Source organism: Solanum pennellii, chromosome 4 (assembly GCF_001406875.1).
Source record: "Solanum pennellii chromosome 4, SPENNV200".
NCBI classification, from domain to species: domain Eukaryota; kingdom Viridiplantae; phylum Streptophyta; class Magnoliopsida; order Solanales; family Solanaceae; genus Solanum; species Solanum pennellii.
This window is the reverse complement of record NC_028640.1, coordinates 71,772,773-71,790,413: the sequence shown is the minus strand read 5'-3', so window position 1 is coordinate 71,790,413 and position 17,641 is coordinate 71,772,773. Positions and strand designations below refer to the sequence as shown.

General features: G+C 32.3%; 2 protein-coding genes across 3 annotated transcripts; both read left to right on the top strand.

Annotated features, from left to right (window-relative positions):
- Positions 1–2,893: 2,893 nt before the first annotated feature.
- On the top strand, positions 2,894–9,654 carry LOC107017869 (NADPH--cytochrome P450 reductase). The gene is made up of 17 exons (XM_015218147.2): positions 2,894–2,899; positions 5,180–5,256; positions 5,361–5,418; positions 5,513–5,596; positions 5,669–5,705; positions 6,185–6,254; positions 6,386–6,577; positions 6,658–6,750; positions 7,345–7,570; positions 7,659–7,742; positions 7,873–8,024; positions 8,149–8,245; positions 8,385–8,534; positions 8,618–8,695; positions 8,791–8,913; positions 8,995–9,108; positions 9,193–9,654. The coding sequence occupies exons 1-17, from the start codon at positions 2,894–2,896 to the stop codon at positions 9,271–9,273; spliced, it is 1,722 nt and encodes a 573-aa protein (XP_015073633.2). The 3' UTR covers positions 9,274–9,654.
- A 1,573-nt stretch (positions 9,655–11,227) lies between these two features.
- LOC107016090 (pentatricopeptide repeat-containing protein At2g27800, mitochondrial-like) lies at positions 11,228–16,548 on the top strand. Of its 2 annotated transcripts, XM_015216572.2 has the most exons (4): positions 11,228–12,850; positions 13,717–13,816; positions 15,169–15,216; positions 16,095–16,548. In XM_015216572.2, the coding sequence occupies exon 1, from the start codon at positions 11,493–11,495 to the stop codon at positions 12,846–12,848; it is 1,356 nt and encodes a 451-aa protein (XP_015072058.1). In that variant the 5' UTR covers positions 11,228–11,492; the 3' UTR covers positions 12,849–12,850; positions 13,717–13,816; positions 15,169–15,216; positions 16,095–16,548. The 2 variants fall into 2 exon arrangements, with proteins under 2 accessions (XP_015072058.1, XP_015072057.1); XM_015216571.2 differs by lacking the exon at positions 15,169–15,216.
- Positions 16,549–17,641: the final 1,093 nt, after the last annotated feature.

The window sequence follows — 17,641 nt, the reverse complement described above, 5'->3', positions numbered from 1 at the left end:
TCTTTTGCTAACGTGTGTGGCCTATTTGAATACATTGATGTCAAATCTCGTATTCTAATGAAAAAATATTGTCAACAAAAGTAACAATAACTCCGATAACTTATAGAATACGAATCATTCTTTTTAGAAAAACTTACATAAATACGTTATAATAAAAAATATTTACCATTTATAGAAGTAATATTCTTTTTTTTCATTTGATTATCTTTAGTACATTTATAATGCAATTTTAATACATATTACAAAGAACAATTTATTATGCATATATAATATAAATTTTATTGATGAATAATATATTTAGTACATATTTTAATACACTTATAGTATAATGTGTCAATTTCTTATCAAAAAAGCGTAATTTCTCTTTTAAAAAAAACAGATATAATAAATATATATACACATTATAAATTTAACATAGTACTATTATACATATTAAAGTAACGCTAAAATTCGTAATTATTTTTTAAAAAACACTCATCCAAATAATTTTTCCTTTTCGGACAATTCTATTGTTTTATTTTGAATTGTACGAAAACTTCACTGATTATACTATAAAATCAAAACACACTTACAAATTTGATAAATGTCGGACTTTTTACATTATAGGTAAATCATGGACATTGGATATAGATCCGGTCAAGTATAATTATGTCAAATAATGTTCAATGATCTTATAGATTCATGTCATGTGGTATATAATAACTTATGTTTGAGATCTATTTAAATTATATCTCATTATAATAATAAAAACAACAAAGTTTTCAACTTTTTTTATTTTTTAAAACTATCGAATAAAGCAATAAAGTGTACCTAAACTAATATTCTCAAGAAAAATATTTAAGATTTACGGGATTAAGTGAATTTCCAGACTTTTTACCCGCCTAACTTCTTCGGGAGTAATTTCACACCTGCTTTCTTCAAATTTTGAAGCAGTCTCCAAAAATAGATCAAACTTAAAAGCACCATGGAGTTATAAATAAAAATTCAACTAAAGAACATATAATACATTTTTTAAAAAAAGAAACTTATTTGGATGTTTTCAATAATTATGAAAATATATTTAATCAGATTCTTCGAAAGTGTCGGGTTCATTAAAATTAGTATTAATTTAAAAAATTCAATACAAGTACGAGGTTTGACAAGTGAAAAGGTTGGGGAGTCCGCATATTTCTGTCAATCTTAAATATTTTCTTAAAAATATTAGTTTGGGTACACTTAATTGTTTTATTTTATAGTTTTAAAAAATAAAAAAGTATACAACTTTGTTGTTTTTGTTATTATAATAAATATATAATTTAAATAATTCTCAACCATAAATTATTTTATAATACACATGTCATGAATCTATAAGACTATTGAACGTTACTTGATCTAATATTACTTGATCGGATCTTTATGACATACATCATTACATCTTAATCATGATTATAAAAACAAATAAAAAACTAACAAGAAGTTATATTAAACTTCTAAACTACTATGTTGTTTTTTTTCTTATTCTTCCATTTATTTTAGTGGAAAATGATAAATACACTCATTTAAACTATCGTAAATAATATGCACATATTTCTTCGTCATACTTTAAGGACATTGGTCTTCCTGTCATCCAAAAAACTAGAGTGTATGTCTATTAGTCTAACTGAAGACTAAATAGGGACACGTGGCACAATCTTATCCATCGATTTCATGATGTCGGGTCGATAGATAAGATTATGACACGTGTATGTCCGTTCGTATAAAGGTTATATAGATTCTAGTTTTTGGATGATAGGAACACTAATATTTCTAAAATATGACGGAGGATATTTACATACCGTTTTCGATAATTTGAAGTTATATTTAAGTTTTTTTTCCCTTTAATTTTATGAGAAAGAAAAAACAATAAAAGAAGAAAACGTCAATATAATCGGCCGGCATTAATTTAATGAATTTATTAAACAAACATCCAAAATAACATCTTTATTGATGTGACATTTATGATCACAGATATAAAATGAGCATAAATGAGAGCCACATTTTTCTAACATTTTCGAATAGAGTAACATTTATAATAGCTATAGTCACGGGGATGTAAAAAAAAATATGAAAAATTGATCGAATCGATCGAATCTAAGTTAATTGTGATTTATGTTATTTTTTAAATAGAATTATGAATTTTTATTTTAAGTGTACAATCGTTTCGAAAATTGGATGGTCCTTTTAATTTATGAAAAAATAGAAAAGATTTTTAAATCGAATCGAATAACCTTACACGTAAAATAATATATATATTAACAATATGTTAAATTTGATATACAAAAATATTTTTAATTTTTTTTTCAAATATAAATGTAACATAGGTCTTAGGCCTTTGATGACTAGACGACTTTGAATTTTTGTTTTTTAATTAGTCTTTATTTAATTAGATTTGAAATTAAACGTAATAGATACTCTATCAAATGATATAACAAAACTTATGTACACACTCCTATTAAATACTTAAGATCAAACAATACGACAACAAAGTTTGACATTCTTATCTTTTTGGTAAAGAGTTAAGTACTTCTTCAATATATTTACGAAATAAATATTTTAATAGTAATATATTTTGAGGTGATATTTTAAAAGTAAAAAAATCATAAATTAATCGAACCGTACTGATACTAAAGAGAAATCGATACAATTGGGATGATTTAAAAAATCTAAGTTGGTTATATATTATAAAATATCCAAAAAACTGAGATAATATAATTTTTAAAGAATAACCGACCGAGTCGTACCATTGACACCACTGACTATAAACACTTACGCTCTCCTTTTGGAAATTATTGTAGACCAATAATAGCAAAAATAGTATTTTATATGTGTTACGACTTATAATCCATCCTTTGAAATAACTCAGTTGAATTAAAAAATGAGGGTCAGTCACACAAATAAATCGAGATTGATTTCTTCTTAATGTCTTATAAGTCAAGTCTATCTCTAGGGGCAGCTTAACAGATTTCTTGGCCTAAAGCAAAATCATATTAAGAGACCCTTAAATTTATTTGATAATTATTATATATTAACAAGAAAATATATTTTCTACACAATAGATTAATCATTTAAGACCAAAAAAAAAAAAAGGAAGGAAGAAGAGTATAAAAAAAAAAGTAATGGATTATCAATGTTAATCTTCAAAACTCAAATTGAAATTTTATTTTAGCTATCATCACAAATAAGAAAAGAGCATACACAACTTAATAGTTGAAGTTTTGAGCATGGATGGTAACAAAAATAGCCAAATTTCTGATCAATCTAAACGATATAATTCATTTCATTAAGTAGCACTAATATTTTTGTGTTCACGTAGTTTAAAAAAAGATTGAAAACAATTCATTATGTTATCAGTATATATAACTTAGTTCCTATATAAAAAAGGATAAATTTTAAACTGAAAGTTAAAACAAATATATCAATTAATAAGTGAAAAGATTATGAGAATTTATGAACTTATTGATAAAAAAAAATACCCTCAAACAAATAATAATAAAAAATATACAATAATAATTTTATTTATGTAAATTATATTAATATATAATAAAATTAATAATAACAATTTAAACAAAAATTAGGGCCTTCAAATTTTTGAGGCCCAAGGCAATGAATGGCCTCATTGGGCAGGCTTTAGAACTGCCCCAATCTACTACTCCTTTCGTCCGAAATTATTTGTCATGATTTTTATTTTTTTAGTTAAATTATAAAAAAATTTTGACTAATATTTTAAAATGTATTTTTTCATCATATTAATATGTAAAAAATTGTAATTTATAATACTTTTCATGTAGTTTTAGAATATCTAAATTTTTTTATTTAAAATATCGAATTAATGTGATCTAATTTACCTTTGAAAATTAGTCAAATTGACTTTTGATAAACGCAACATCACAAACAATTCCGGACAGAGGAAGTATCACTTAGGACTTAATAGGTTCACATTTTCATGCATGATATTACACAATAAAGGTGTTCATTTGTAAGGACAAAAATTGCAACATAGATTATAACGATAGCGAGTTATCTTGAGATTCCAAAAATCAATAACTTATAATTTATTATTTTGTTATATTTTAATTCATCTATTTAATTAAAAATAATAATGTCGTTTTCGATGTAATTTCATAATTAATTCTATTTTTTAAATATTTCTTTTTTACTTTAAAGCAATTGTTTTCTTTCAAATTTGACAATTTTCACCGCCAAACGATTCTAATTTGGTGCTTTCACAATAGTTTCCCGAAAAAGATTATGAGAATTTATCAACTTATTGATAAAAAATGCTCTCAAACAAATAATAATAATAAAATATACAATAATAATCTTATTTATATAATTTATATTAATATATAACAAAATTAATAATAATAATTTATACATATGACTTTGTTTGGTACGGTTCACATTTTAACGTATGGTATTTACATAATCAACGTGTTTATCCCTATGACCAAAATTTGCGACATAGATTATAACGATAACGAGTTATTTTGAGATTCTCAACAATTTATAATTTATTATTTTGTTATATTTTAATTTATTATTTAATTAAAAATAATAATATCATCTTTGATGTATTTTCATAATATAATTTAAATTTTTAAATATTTATTTTTTACTTTAAAATAATTTTCCTTCTTTCAAATTTAACAATTTTCACCTACAAACGATTATAATTTGGGCTTTCACAATAGTTTCCCTTTGTCCCTTTCTTTCCGCCACAAACAATCAAATCGATTTGTGATTTTATATGTTAAGCTCACACATGTGTCGATACGTAAAATATCACGGAGTTAATAAATCTCCTCATTTTTAATCAGAATTTTTAATTTAAATATTTAATTATGATAAGAATATTTTTATTTTCTTAAAACAAGCTTTATAACACATAAATTTGAACTAATTAATTTTTAATATTAATACTAAGTAAAAAACATAATAAATAGACCACTTTATATACCCTTCATTACATTTTAAGACAAAAATATCCCTGCTGTTATCTTAAGAGACCACAAATACCCTCAAGAGTTAACAACTCAAATTTTATTGACACGACAAATCACGTGAGCATTACCAACTAGGATTCACTACAATANGCATAGACTGATTTATCCTGAATTACTTGCTTTGAGTCTTCTTCTCTGATAACACAACTTTCAACTAGGATGATTATGCTGCCGATGATGATATTTACGAGGAGAAACTGAAGAAAGAAACACTTGCATTTTTCATGGTGGCAACGTAAGATATATGTTCGTTTGGAGTTTGTCAAGTTCGGTTTTTTATGTGCTTTAATTTGAGCATAGAATTTTCGCATAGCTTACATTTTTCACCTGATGCTTTAGCTACGGGGATGGAGAGCCAACTGATAATGCTGCAAGGTTTTACAAGTGGTTCACTGAGGTAGAAAAATAGTTATGAGTGTCATTGTTCTTTAAGTATGTTCAGAGCAACTTCTTTTCTTTGTGTGGAACATTATATCTGTGTTCTGTTTTAGGGACAAGAACGGGGTGCATGGTTGCAGAACCTTAGCTATGGCGTTTTTGCCCTGGGTAATCGCCAATATGAACACTTTAACAAGGTATTTGCTGGGTATTATTATTGTATTTTCCAGATTCCTGTTTTGTTATCTGATAAAGATCTTTTGGAACAGATTGGGAAGGTGATAGATGAACAATTGAGTGAACAAGGTGTGTATATGTTGTTTTTTACTATGGCGTAGGATCTACTGTTCGTGTTTCAACTTCCGGTACTAAATATTTAGCTGCTTGAAAGTTGTTGGATGATATTGCCAAATAAATTATGCCTCCACATTTGGCCCAACTGAACTGCATTGAATTATAGTGATTGTTTGTGAGTCTATTCATTTTCCAACTACCAAGTATTAGTAATTGAAAATGATTACTGGTGTTTCTTTTATCATCTACCATTTATTTCTTGCTTTTGGGGTTATGTAGTCTTGATATGCTTCAGTCTTATGCTTTAAGTGAAGGATGAAGGTGAGCAGAGAAACCTTTCAGTTATAGCCAAGATATTTTGTTACCAGAGGCCCATTTAAAAATTTATAATCAGCCGATGCACAATCCACTTTCTTGCTATTTGTTATTGTGTGATAATCAATTAAATGACAAGTTTATACCGTAGTTGGACTCACTCTTCAGCATCACAGGTGCAAAACGTCTTGTGCCTGTTGGCCTTGGTGATGATGATCAGTGCATTGAAGATGATTTTTCTGCCTGGTAATTTGTCCACTCCTTTTTTTTGTTCTATTTGTGTATGTTTTTGCAATCATTCTTTATGCATCTCTGAGATGATATAGACAAGTGATCAATGGTTTATTTTGGTTATTTGCTGTGGTTTGTTTACATAGGCGAGAACAGCTGTGGCCAGAATTGGATCAAATTCTTAGAGACGAGGATGATGCAAATTCTGCTGCCACTCCATATACAGCTGCAATTCCTGAATATCGTTTGGTTATCCATGATACCACTATGAGTCTTGAGGATAAGCATGCAGGCATGGCTAATGGTAATACCACATATGATATCCACCACCCATGCAAGTAAGTGTGTGAATGACCATCTATTTTCTGTTTCAACTCTTTGGCTGGTTACAGATAGTTCTCCCTTTTTGAACCTGCAGAGTCAATGTGGCTGTTCAGAGAGAGCTTCACACACCCGAGTCTGATCGCTCATGCATACACTTGGAGTTTGATATATCTGGCACTGGGATTTCGTAAGTTTGTACATTTCTTATGTCTGATTGATGATACTGTATTACCAAAATATTATAGAAGGTCGAAAGTAGGTGGATCAGTTGATGTTCTTTCTGTCACGTGTTCCATTCTATTTGTAGTGTTCTATCTTATTATCATAACATGTATATTCTGAAGATTTTACAATAGGGAAAATTCATACTTTGACATTCTTTGCGTCGTGTGGGAGATGTAAATAAAACTTTTTCGCTGCATCTTGGGACATGCTTTAATCGTAATGGAGAAAGTCTGAAGGGTAGTCTGATGGCTCCTCCTTCAGTGGCTTGCCATAAGAATTAGATCCATCTCTATATATTATGAATCGTTTTGTAATAAAATTGTCTTCTGTTAGTGAAGACAAGTTTTTGCATGGTTAGAGTTCAATTGTTTTGTTATGTGCTAAGTTTTCTTATCCAGGAACGGTTGTGCTAATCCGTCTCCTTATATTTCATTTGTCCTGAACCGTGTGAGCTATTGTATCTGTGCTTCTTTCATCGCATACCTGTGTTCATGATGCCATGATGGTTGTGTACGAAGCTTTGTCGTGTAATGCATCACTTTCTTCCAATTCTCAGCTATGAAACAGGAGATCATGTGGGTGTTTATGCTGAAAATTCTGAAGATACTGTTGAGGAAGCTGCGAGATTGCTGGGGCAGTCATTAGACTTGATATTCTCTATTCATACCGACAAGGAGGATGGTACAGCTGGAGGAGGCTCGCTACCCCCACCTTTTCCTGGTCCCTGCACTCTACGTGCTGCACTTGCTTGTTATGCAGATCTTCTGAATCCACCGCGGAAGGTGTGTCTTCATCGTAGAATACATTTTACATCTTTTAACAGTTAATGTTGGCCTCGCTTTACTGGAGATTCTGATGATGTGTTCTCAGGCTACTTTGGTTGCATTGGCTGCCCATGCAGCTGAACCTAGTGAAGCAGAAAAGCTCAAGTTCTTGGCATCTCCACAGGGCAAGGTGAAATAGTTTTGGTTATGCTGTTCAGCTTCTTTCAATTGTTGTCTAGTGACTCACCATTGACAGAAAGTAGAAACCCAAGAGGTTAAATTGGTATCCTAATATGCCCTTCGACTTTGGTTTCATTCAGGATGAGTATTCTCAATGGATTGTAGCAAGTCAAAGAAGTCTTATTGAAGTAATGGCTGAGTTTCCATCGGCAAAGCCTCCCCTTGGTGTATTTTTTGCAGCAGTTGCCCCTCGTTTACAGCCTCGCTACTATTCAATCTCATCATCTCCTCGGTGTGTAATCTCATCTCAATACTGTGGCAAATGTAGTTCAAGACATCCCCAAAATACAAGTGCAGTGTACTTAGCTTCAACTTTGGTGAATTAAATTGATGGAACCTTTTTTTGTCATCTGTAGATTTGCACCCGCTAGAGTCCATGTAACCTGTGCGCTAGTCTATGGTCCAACTCCCACTGGCCGAATTCATAAAGGAGTGTGTTCGACTTGGATGAAGGTTATCAAAGAATCTTACACCTGCGTTGTCAATATTCTAGTTCTTATTAAGTTTCCTTGCACTTCTAATTAGTTTTGCTCGTTATACAAAAGCAAATAGATTTTGTACTGACATCTTGAGCTCATTCAATAATTAACAGAATGCAGTACCTTCAGAGAAAAGTCACAATTGCAGCTCTGCTCCCATTTTCATTAGGCCATCTAATTTCAAATTGCCAGCCGACCCTTCAATTCCAATTGTCATGGTGGGGCCTGGGACTGGTTTGGCACCATTCAGGGGATTCCTGCAGGTGCGACAGTTGCTTTTCTTTTTTCAAAAAATTAATATTGGCTGTTCTGGTGCAATTGCTATAAGACAAATGTGGTTTTTCAGGAAAGAGCAGCATTGAAAGAAGATGGCGCTCAACTTGGTCCTGCTTTACTGTTTTTCGGTTGTAGGAATCGTAGAATGGTAGGTCCTGACGGATCCATTGCGAATTTGTATATTGAGAGGTCTGATAAGTTATACTATGTGGTAGATTATTCTTACTTGATATTTGGTTTTAGGACTTTATTTATGAGGAGGAGCTTCAGAGTTTTGTGGATCAAGGTGTAATATCAGAGCTGATTATTGCATTTTCAAGGGAAGGGTCACAGAAAGAGTATGTTCAACACAAAATGATGGAAAAGGTTAGTGTGCTGATGTGATAAGACTGAGCCCAATTGTTGTAAAGCTAAGTGATTCTAATGCAACTTATGATGTATGTGCAGGCTTCCCATGTTTGGAGTTTAATCTCTCAGGAGGGATATCTATATGTATGTGGGGATGCTAAAGGGATGGCCAGAGACGTACATCGTACACTCCATACCATAGTCCAGGAGCAGGTATGTGCTACTACTTATCCCAAAAGAAAAAGCGGATGATTTGGTTATATCTGATTTGGTTATTGTATTTAAATCAAAATCCAGGAGAATGCGGACTCATCCAAAGCAGAGGCTGTTGTAAAGAAACTCCAAATGGATGGAAGATATCTCAGGGATGTGTGGTAATGATCATCGAGGCGTTGGTCCATTTGTTTTACTCATAGCAACCTTGCAAGGTCTTCTCAGTTGCTTTGAGTTCCATAGCTAGAAAAGATTACCATCAATATAAGTTTTGTCCAGTAGGTTGTGGTTATTGCTCTTCCATTGGAGCAGATATATTAAATTTTTTTTATTATAAGAAGATTTAAGTATTGATACAAAAACTTCTATATGTAGTTGGTAACAAACACAAATCAATCCCGAATCATGTTGTAAACTGTACCAAAAGGCTTTTGTAAGAATAGCTGTACAAATGAAGGGAGGGTAGAATAAGTGTGTTGCTACACATTTATATTGCTCTACTTTTATTATAACGTATTCAGATATTGCAATATTTCTTGTGCTCTTCATCTTTAGTGTTCAGTTTATTCGTAACTTGTTTTCACAAGAAATTTGAATTGAAGATATTCCTGATCCAATTGGGACTAGTGGAGTTCAAAAATTCGCTTTGATAGTTTGCCATGCTTACCTAGTATCTATACTTACTCGATATAAAGGTCGATATACGAGCAAATTGATCCAAACAATATCGTCTAAAACATAATAAAAGAAGTATTCCAAATTGATACTCCTACTAAACAAAAAGACTAACTTGTGATTCTGTCACTTGTCTTTCATTACTGCAAAACAAAGTACTTAGATGATTCCAATGGTTTTCAGTAACTTAAGATCGTCCAAACCAAAATATCTTTGAAAACAAAAGGATCAGTTAGTTTGGTTCAATTTTGATATATTTTCTTCAAATTTTTATATATTCTTTTTTTAAAAAAAAAAGAATTATGATTGATGTTCGAGTTCGCCTTCATGCACTCCCGTCAATAAAAAGGAAAAATTGTATATAATAGCAAACTAATAACCTAAAATAAATGGAGTAGCTAGGGTTTGATTTAATTGTGCTTCATAGCAAACGTTTGGAAAAAAATTGCCAGGCGCCTCTCTCCCAAATATCTCGCTCGCCACTCTCCTCCAATCTCTCGCTCACTTCCTCACTTTTTATACAAACACAAGTGTATAAAAATTGTTTCTAATTGTATAAAGCAGAGAAAATTGTATAAATTCATATATTTTTGTTCCCTCTCTCCCCTCTTTCAGATCTCGCTCGCCACTCTTCCAAATCTCGCTCGCCACCCTCGCCTTTCTCACTTATACAAACAGAAGCAAAATGTATAAATTGCATTTCCGTTTGTATAAAGCGTGAGAAAATTGTATATACACATGCAAGTACATATATTTTCGTCCTATACACTTATAATTATACAATAAAAATACTCCCCTGCCCAGTTTCTTTTGTCTTTCTCTCTTTCTCGTTTTATACAATTTTCAAATTGTATCTAATTTCTTTTTTTCGCGTTTTATACAATTCGATTCAATTGTATATTCCCTGTCAAGTCTCTTTTGTCTTTCTCTCTTTCTCATTTTATACAAATTCAAATTGTATATAATCGTTTTATACACTTATAATAATACAATTCGTTTTATACACTTTGTTTTTATACAGTTCTCTGCCCAAGTGTCTTTCTCTTTCTTGTTTTATACACTTCATTTTATATAATTTGCTTCAACTGTATATGTATAGCGAATCATACAGTTTCTATGTTTGCTATGGAGCGTAATTATGCAAACTTTGCTATAGCATACAAATATGAATTTTTTATTTGCTATAATGTGAAAGTTGCCCTAAAAAAATATATCAACTAATTCTGTTCATCAAGATTAAAAAGTTAGGGTATATGAAATTTTTTTTTACTGATATCGCAAAGACAGAGATAGAAGAATCTGTCGAATTAAATTTTGAGTTATTTTTCTAATCTAATTTTGATTCAAATTACTTTCTGGACAAATTGATTTATGACCCTTCTCTAAACTTATTTAATTTTACCCTTTAATTAATAAAAAAACAAACTCCTGCCCATTTTTTTCTTTTTTTTTTATTCGTCACTGCTGCTTCGTGAGAGTAATATCCACCATCTTTGGCCGCTCACTATTCCTATCAGACGACACCATTTTTGAACTTCAAAAAAGATTAAAACTTGAAACCCAGATTGTGTTGGGTCATTTTGAAAACTCACCAAGAATCTGACTGAATTGAAGCTACAATTATCGACCCAAAATCCCCCTTTAACTGGAATTCCAAATAGTAAGCATTTTCTTGAGTTATTTTCCTGTCATTTGGTATAAATTTCAGTATGCTGTTTGTTGTTAGACACCAGTTTGTTCATTCCTGGTCAAAATCAACTCTTTTGTGTATTAAAGATTCTAGCTTTAGTAAAATTACTTGCTTGAACACTTTATATGTATACCCTTTTAGGTATAGTTTTAGAAATTTGTATTCTTGGACTCAAATGTACTGCCCATCAAATTCTAGACTACTTTTCTCTCAGACCCAATTTGGTGTCTCAGCTATAAAACCATCCCTATATGTGTTTCTGCAACAATTGTTACCTGTTAGTTTCTATTCTTCAAGTGCACCTGGATGGCTAAGAGGACCACCATCAAGATCTTTAAGGAAAAGGATGAATAGAAGAGCAAGAATTGCAGCAATGCCTGTTCTTGATGAATCCCAGTTTCAAAATGCTGTGTCTCAGCTTCCACCTAGATTTACCCCTGAAGAACTGAGGGATGTCATGGTTTTGCAAAGAGATCCTTTAGTGTGTTTGGAGTTGTTCAATTGGGCGTCGAAACAGCACAGGTTCAGGCATAATGTTTCGACGTACCATGTTGCAGTACAGAGGCTTGGTGAAGCGAATATGTATAAAGAAATGGATGATATTGTTAATCAAGTGCTTGCCATACCATCGATTGGAACTGAGGAACTTTTCAATTCGATGATTTATTATTTCACTGAAGCTAGGAAGTTGACAAGAGCTGTGATGATATATAAGCATATGTTAAACATTAGGAAATTTGATTGTAGGCCGTCGATTAAAACTTATAATATTCTTTTCGCGGCGCTTCTTAGTAGGAGGAATAATTCATATATAAATCACATGTACATGGACGCTATAAGGTCTCTGTTCAAGCAAATGGTTGACAATGGGATTGAACCAGATATAATTTCCTTGAATACTTTGATAAAAGGATATGTGCTTTCGCTTCATGTAAATGATGCCCTTAGGATATTTCACCAAATGGGTGTGGTTTACCAGTGCGAGCCTAACTCATTTTCATATGATTATCTGATCCACGGGTTATGTGCACAAGGAAGAACAAAGAACGCTAAGGAAATTTATGATAAAATGAAATGCAAAAGATTGATACCTAGTACTAAATCATACAACTCGCTCGTGAACTCTTTGTCTCTTGGAGGAGAGGTTGATGAGGCTGTGAAATTCTTGTGGGAGATGAATGAAAATCGAAGAACAATTGACTTCATCACCTTCAGAACAGTAATTGATGAAGTCTGCCGGCAAAAGAGTATGCAAGACGCCATAGACTTGTTGAAGGAGTTACAGGATAAGGGCCTTGTTGATAGTCTTACCCATAGCAAACTTCTGCATGAACTTGAAGATGACATTGATAATCTATATGTCAGAAATCATTAAAGGTATTGCTTTACATTCCTTGATTTCTTACTCTTGGGTGGATCTATTTGTTGCTTTTTGTGGTGTATTCACAATGAGGGGTTTACTTTCCTTGTCTGTTCCTTTTGCTACTAGAATTACTGCTGTACCTTATTTTGAGAAGACTTTCCAGTTGCAATCCTTGATTATTTACTTTAGTTTATGTAGACATTTACAACTGTCTAAATGTTAACATGAAGCTCAATTTGTGGCGAGTCTATAAAATCCACCAATTTCTTTTCATCGTACATCTCAACAAAATTACACCATGTAGACAAGTTACTTAAACATTTAAACTTCAACATCTTGATGGAAATAGCTTTGCGTTCAAAACACCTCAAACTCCTTTTGCTCCAGAAAGTCCAAAATACACAACCAAGGATGGTCCTCCATGTATGTTTCAGCTTTGTGTTTCCTTTGAAGAACTTCAGCATTACATCAGTTTCAGTAGAGAAGTTACAAAACTGGTAGCATCTTTCTGTTAGATTGGATACTGTTGTTGTGTTGCATGAGCAAAATTGACTTGGTGAAAAGAACAAAACTAAAACTGCAAACTTCAATTAAGGGAAATTTCTGTAAGTTGAAACATGAAGGGTGGCCCGACAATTATCAAGCACCTCAAGGGTCTAAAGATAACTGTTCTCAAATTTTTTTAGTTGAAATTTTTTTGTGATGTCATTGATTGGAAAGGAAACAAAACCTCGAGGACATGTTATGTGAAATATGTGCGTGGATTTGAGCTTTCTTTTCTTGTCCTGGGAGGTTGGAGGGAGGGAATAAATTCACATACCTATATTCTGTTCTAACCAAGCACAGGATATATTATGCTGAGAATTTTCTGATGCTGCAGCTAAGCTAGGAAAATAATCCGACATGGTGGCTTTGGGGGGAAAACAGTTTCTATTGACTGGAGCTGAACCTATGGAGTGCTTGGCTTGAGAAATTGGCAGGTACCATGTCTAATATTTGCTCGGAAGCTACTGTTACTTCCAATTTTTCCCATTTTCATCTCCGTGATAACATGCCTGTAGATGAACTATTAAAATCATTTGAAATTTCCTTTTCATGTCCTAGAAAAAGCTGTGAGCTGGTATTATCGGTCTCTCTCTCTGGTCTTCTCTGTCTCGTTTTGTGTATAGTGTTAAAGTTCAATGACATCTGCTTATGGAGGAGGCAAATGTTCTTGAGGAAGTTTTCCTGAATGGGGACTTCGATAAAATTGTCAATCATAGGGAAAAAGCTGAACTTGAAAAGTTCATGCGACCTGCACGAATGGTGTAACGACTGCCCCGCCTAAGCATTTATTTTAAGTTGGTGAAATCCATGTCGAGTTATATCTACATTCCACAACTTGATCACACCCCATTAACTCTGTCACTCCCTCTCGAAACGAAGTCTAATGGTAAGACAATATCTGATGAGAGAATTACCAACTCGTGATTTGGTAAATAGTTAACTGGATAATTTAGAGTCGATTATCTCAAGTTAATAGGGAAAAATGTATTGTTTAAAGTCTGGATAACCAATTCTTCAGTGCTTTTTAGTTTCTTTTTAACTGGTAAGTTAAATTTTGGAATGGATTGGGTGGTGAAGAGGCATGTAAGACGCAAGCGCACTACAGCACGGAAGGGGAATCATATTTTAGTGACAGTACTAGTGGTTGGAACCAGATCATGTATGATTACTGCAGGGTTAGGATCTGCGCACAGTATGTGTCTTCTTAGGAGCTAATGAATTCAAATGTCTACATATGAACCTTCCCAAATGGTCAAACTCTAAAAGATGATAATGCCGAAGGAAAAACTGTAGTCAATTATATTTTTATTCTTTGCCGTTCGGGTTAAATTGACCCTGGATCTTTTTAATGTAGTGCATACATACTTGTTAACCATTTTGCTTGTAATAGTTCCCAAATTGGTGTGTGTGAATGCAATAATCTAATTCCGTAAAGGAATGACTTAAAATAAAACCACGTTGCCCAAAACAGGACCGATCTTTATAGTGCATGTGTGATATATCTTACTGAATTTCTCTGAGATGCAAAGTTTACCTAAAGAAATACGAGGCTTTACATAATAGATATTTTAAGTATAAAGGAATTATTGTGTACCAAAGGGAATTCCATGTGCATACTAATAGCTCTTTTTTCGCCTACATGGACGTGGCTGCTTCGCCGCACAAATTCTCTTTGCATGACATCAGAAAACCAAGGCTGTTTCTGCCATTAGCTAAAAACGTTATAAGATAGTAACCTTATGGATAATTGAGCCACCCCTTTACCCTGTTATATCTTACCATGCAGCTAAAAGGAGTGCATCGATGACAACTAGTGCTAATTCACAATCATTACGTAAGTATTGGCACAGACTTGAAGTATTGTCCGACAAGATTATTAGATTCAAGCACTTTATATCAATATTCTGCATTTCTCATCTTTTTTTATTTTGTTTCTGTTCTTTTCTCTGTGATGTTAATTGGACAAACAATCTTGAACTGTTTTAAGATGGAACAGAACTTCACTCTATATGGAAATCATAGAATGAGAAAACCACCTTTAAATATGTTGGAGCTATTATGAATTCCTTTTCTTTCGATTTCTGAAAAACAAGAAGAGCATGATGAATGTTTTCATGAGGATGATTTATGTATTGTTAAGCTCTATATAGTCGTGACATTTGTTAATGGCATAACACATGAATAGACACCTTAACTTGGTCTCAACTAACAACTAAACACCCCAACTTTATAAGTGCACATCTAGACACCTTAACTTGGTTTAAGGTGGTCTTGTTAACACCCAACTTTGAGAATGCACATCTAGAATGCACCTCCTTAGAAGTGTCTAGATGTGCATTTTCAAAGTTAGGGTGTTCGCGAGACACACGTGTGTCAAGTTGTCAAGTTGAAGTGTCTAGATGACGACAACCAAAGTTGGGGGTGTTCAACTGAGGCCTAGTTAAAGTGTCTGCGTGTTATGCCTTCGTTTATTGATGTTAAATCCTTTGTGATGCTGTCTCCCCTACCTATTCCTTTTTCCATCAACAAACAAACGTTTCACCGGGTACATACTATGCCCCACCAACACTATACCGGATAACTTTGTCCACCAAGCATAAGCTGATGGTTGAACATATTCCTCTTTTATGATGTAAATGATGAAGTCGTAGTGATAGTATCGTTATTTGTGATCTCTAGATATCTCATATGCTCTCTTTGTACTATTTGTAGGCTGCATGAAGTCTAGTTTGTCTAGGGGTGGTTAGCAAGAACTCATTTTTCGTGGAGAAATGAGAGAGCTGTCGGAACACAAGAAAATATTCTTCATGGAAGATGTATTTGCATCTAATATGGAATGAGGAGCAAGAGTCAAGAGACGAGATGAATCACTTCAAAATATTTCTTCGTATGAAATAGCAGCCCGGTGCATTAAACTCCCTCTAGTGTGGGAAGACGAATGAAGAGGCCTCGATTTGAACTCGTGAGTCGTGACAGCTAGTACAAGAGACGAGGTGCCTGACCAAATGAACTGTGTAGCTCTTCTTATGAGATACATTGTGTAGTTGTTTTCCTTCTACTAAAGCTATACACAGCTAACTTATTAGCTTTGCTTGGAAAGTATACTTTCTTTTATGGAAAAATGACTTTTGTCAATATCAAATACATCCTTAAAGTTTGAACTTTACTCCCTTTATTTCTAAACTTTTTTCGTTTTAATTTATGTAATATTATTTTTTTAAAAAAAATGATAACTTTTGATATTTGTGAACTTGGGGAAGTTATTATTTATTGTTGGNTTGAACTTTACTCCCTTTATTTCTAAACTTTTTTCGTTTTAATTTATGTAATATTATTTTTTAAAAAAAATGATAACTTTTGATATTTGTGAACTTGGGGAAGTTATTATTTATTGTTGGCCTCTATCATAGAATTAATGGGGGATTTGAGAGGTGATAATTTATTTCGTGACGGATGTTAGGAGTTTGAGTCTGCTTATCTATAATAGTTAACTTTTCTTGTATTAAAAGACATTGCTTAAAAACAAAAATGTATTCTAAAATATAATTTTTATGTTAAGAAATATGAGACAAGATTAAAAGACTGAACAAACGAAATTAAAAGATTAGAAAACACATTCTTATTATTTTCTTATTATTATAGCTTCAATATAAGTTTATGCTATCCTGTCTCGTCTTAAACGTACTTCCTCTCCAATTATCAATAATGTTCGAAAATCTATCTTATTTGATCTCTTTCACGGATAGATAAATATGAAAAAAAAACGAATTTAAGGATAAAGTCATTGATATACTATGAGAGTTACCCTCAAAGGGACTTTCCAAATGATTGTATGCATGTATGGAGGAATTGTACCGCACTCCATGTACCTATGGTCATTGATCGTGTAGAATCTATTTGAAGGTTCAAGTCAAATTGTAATAGTTATTGATCGTGCAGAGTCTATCTCAGGGTTTTAGTCACAATATAAGAAGTAAACGATATGCTTTTGTATTTCTATAAAAAATTTGAGCTTACGAAACTACTTCTAAAAGAATTTTAGAAGTTATAAGTAATTCAATAAAGAATAGAATCTAGAGTTTACCACGTCAAAGTCTTTATATTATTTATTTTTTGTTATTTAAAATAGGCAATTTCATTATTAACATTATTTTGGTTTTAAGAAAATCATATTCACATTATTTACTACCCAAAAATAAATCTTGATTTGGTTGAAAATCTCAAATTTTCTCTTTTGACTGGTGCACTTTTCTCTCTCT

Coding starts and splice junctions, on each gene's coding strand:
- LOC107017869 (XM_015218147.2), top strand. Junction 5,597..5,668: donor AATATGAACACTTTAACAAG/GTATTTGCTGGG, acceptor CTTTTGGAACAG/ATTGGGAAGGTGATAGATGA. Junction 8,246..8,384: donor TGTGTTCGACTTGGATGAAG/GTTATCAAAGAA, acceptor AATAATTAACAG/AATGCAGTACCTTCAGAGAA.
- LOC107016090 (XM_015216571.2), top strand. CDS start 11,493: ATGCTGTTTGTTGTTAGACACCAGTTTGTTCATTCCTGGTCAAAATCA.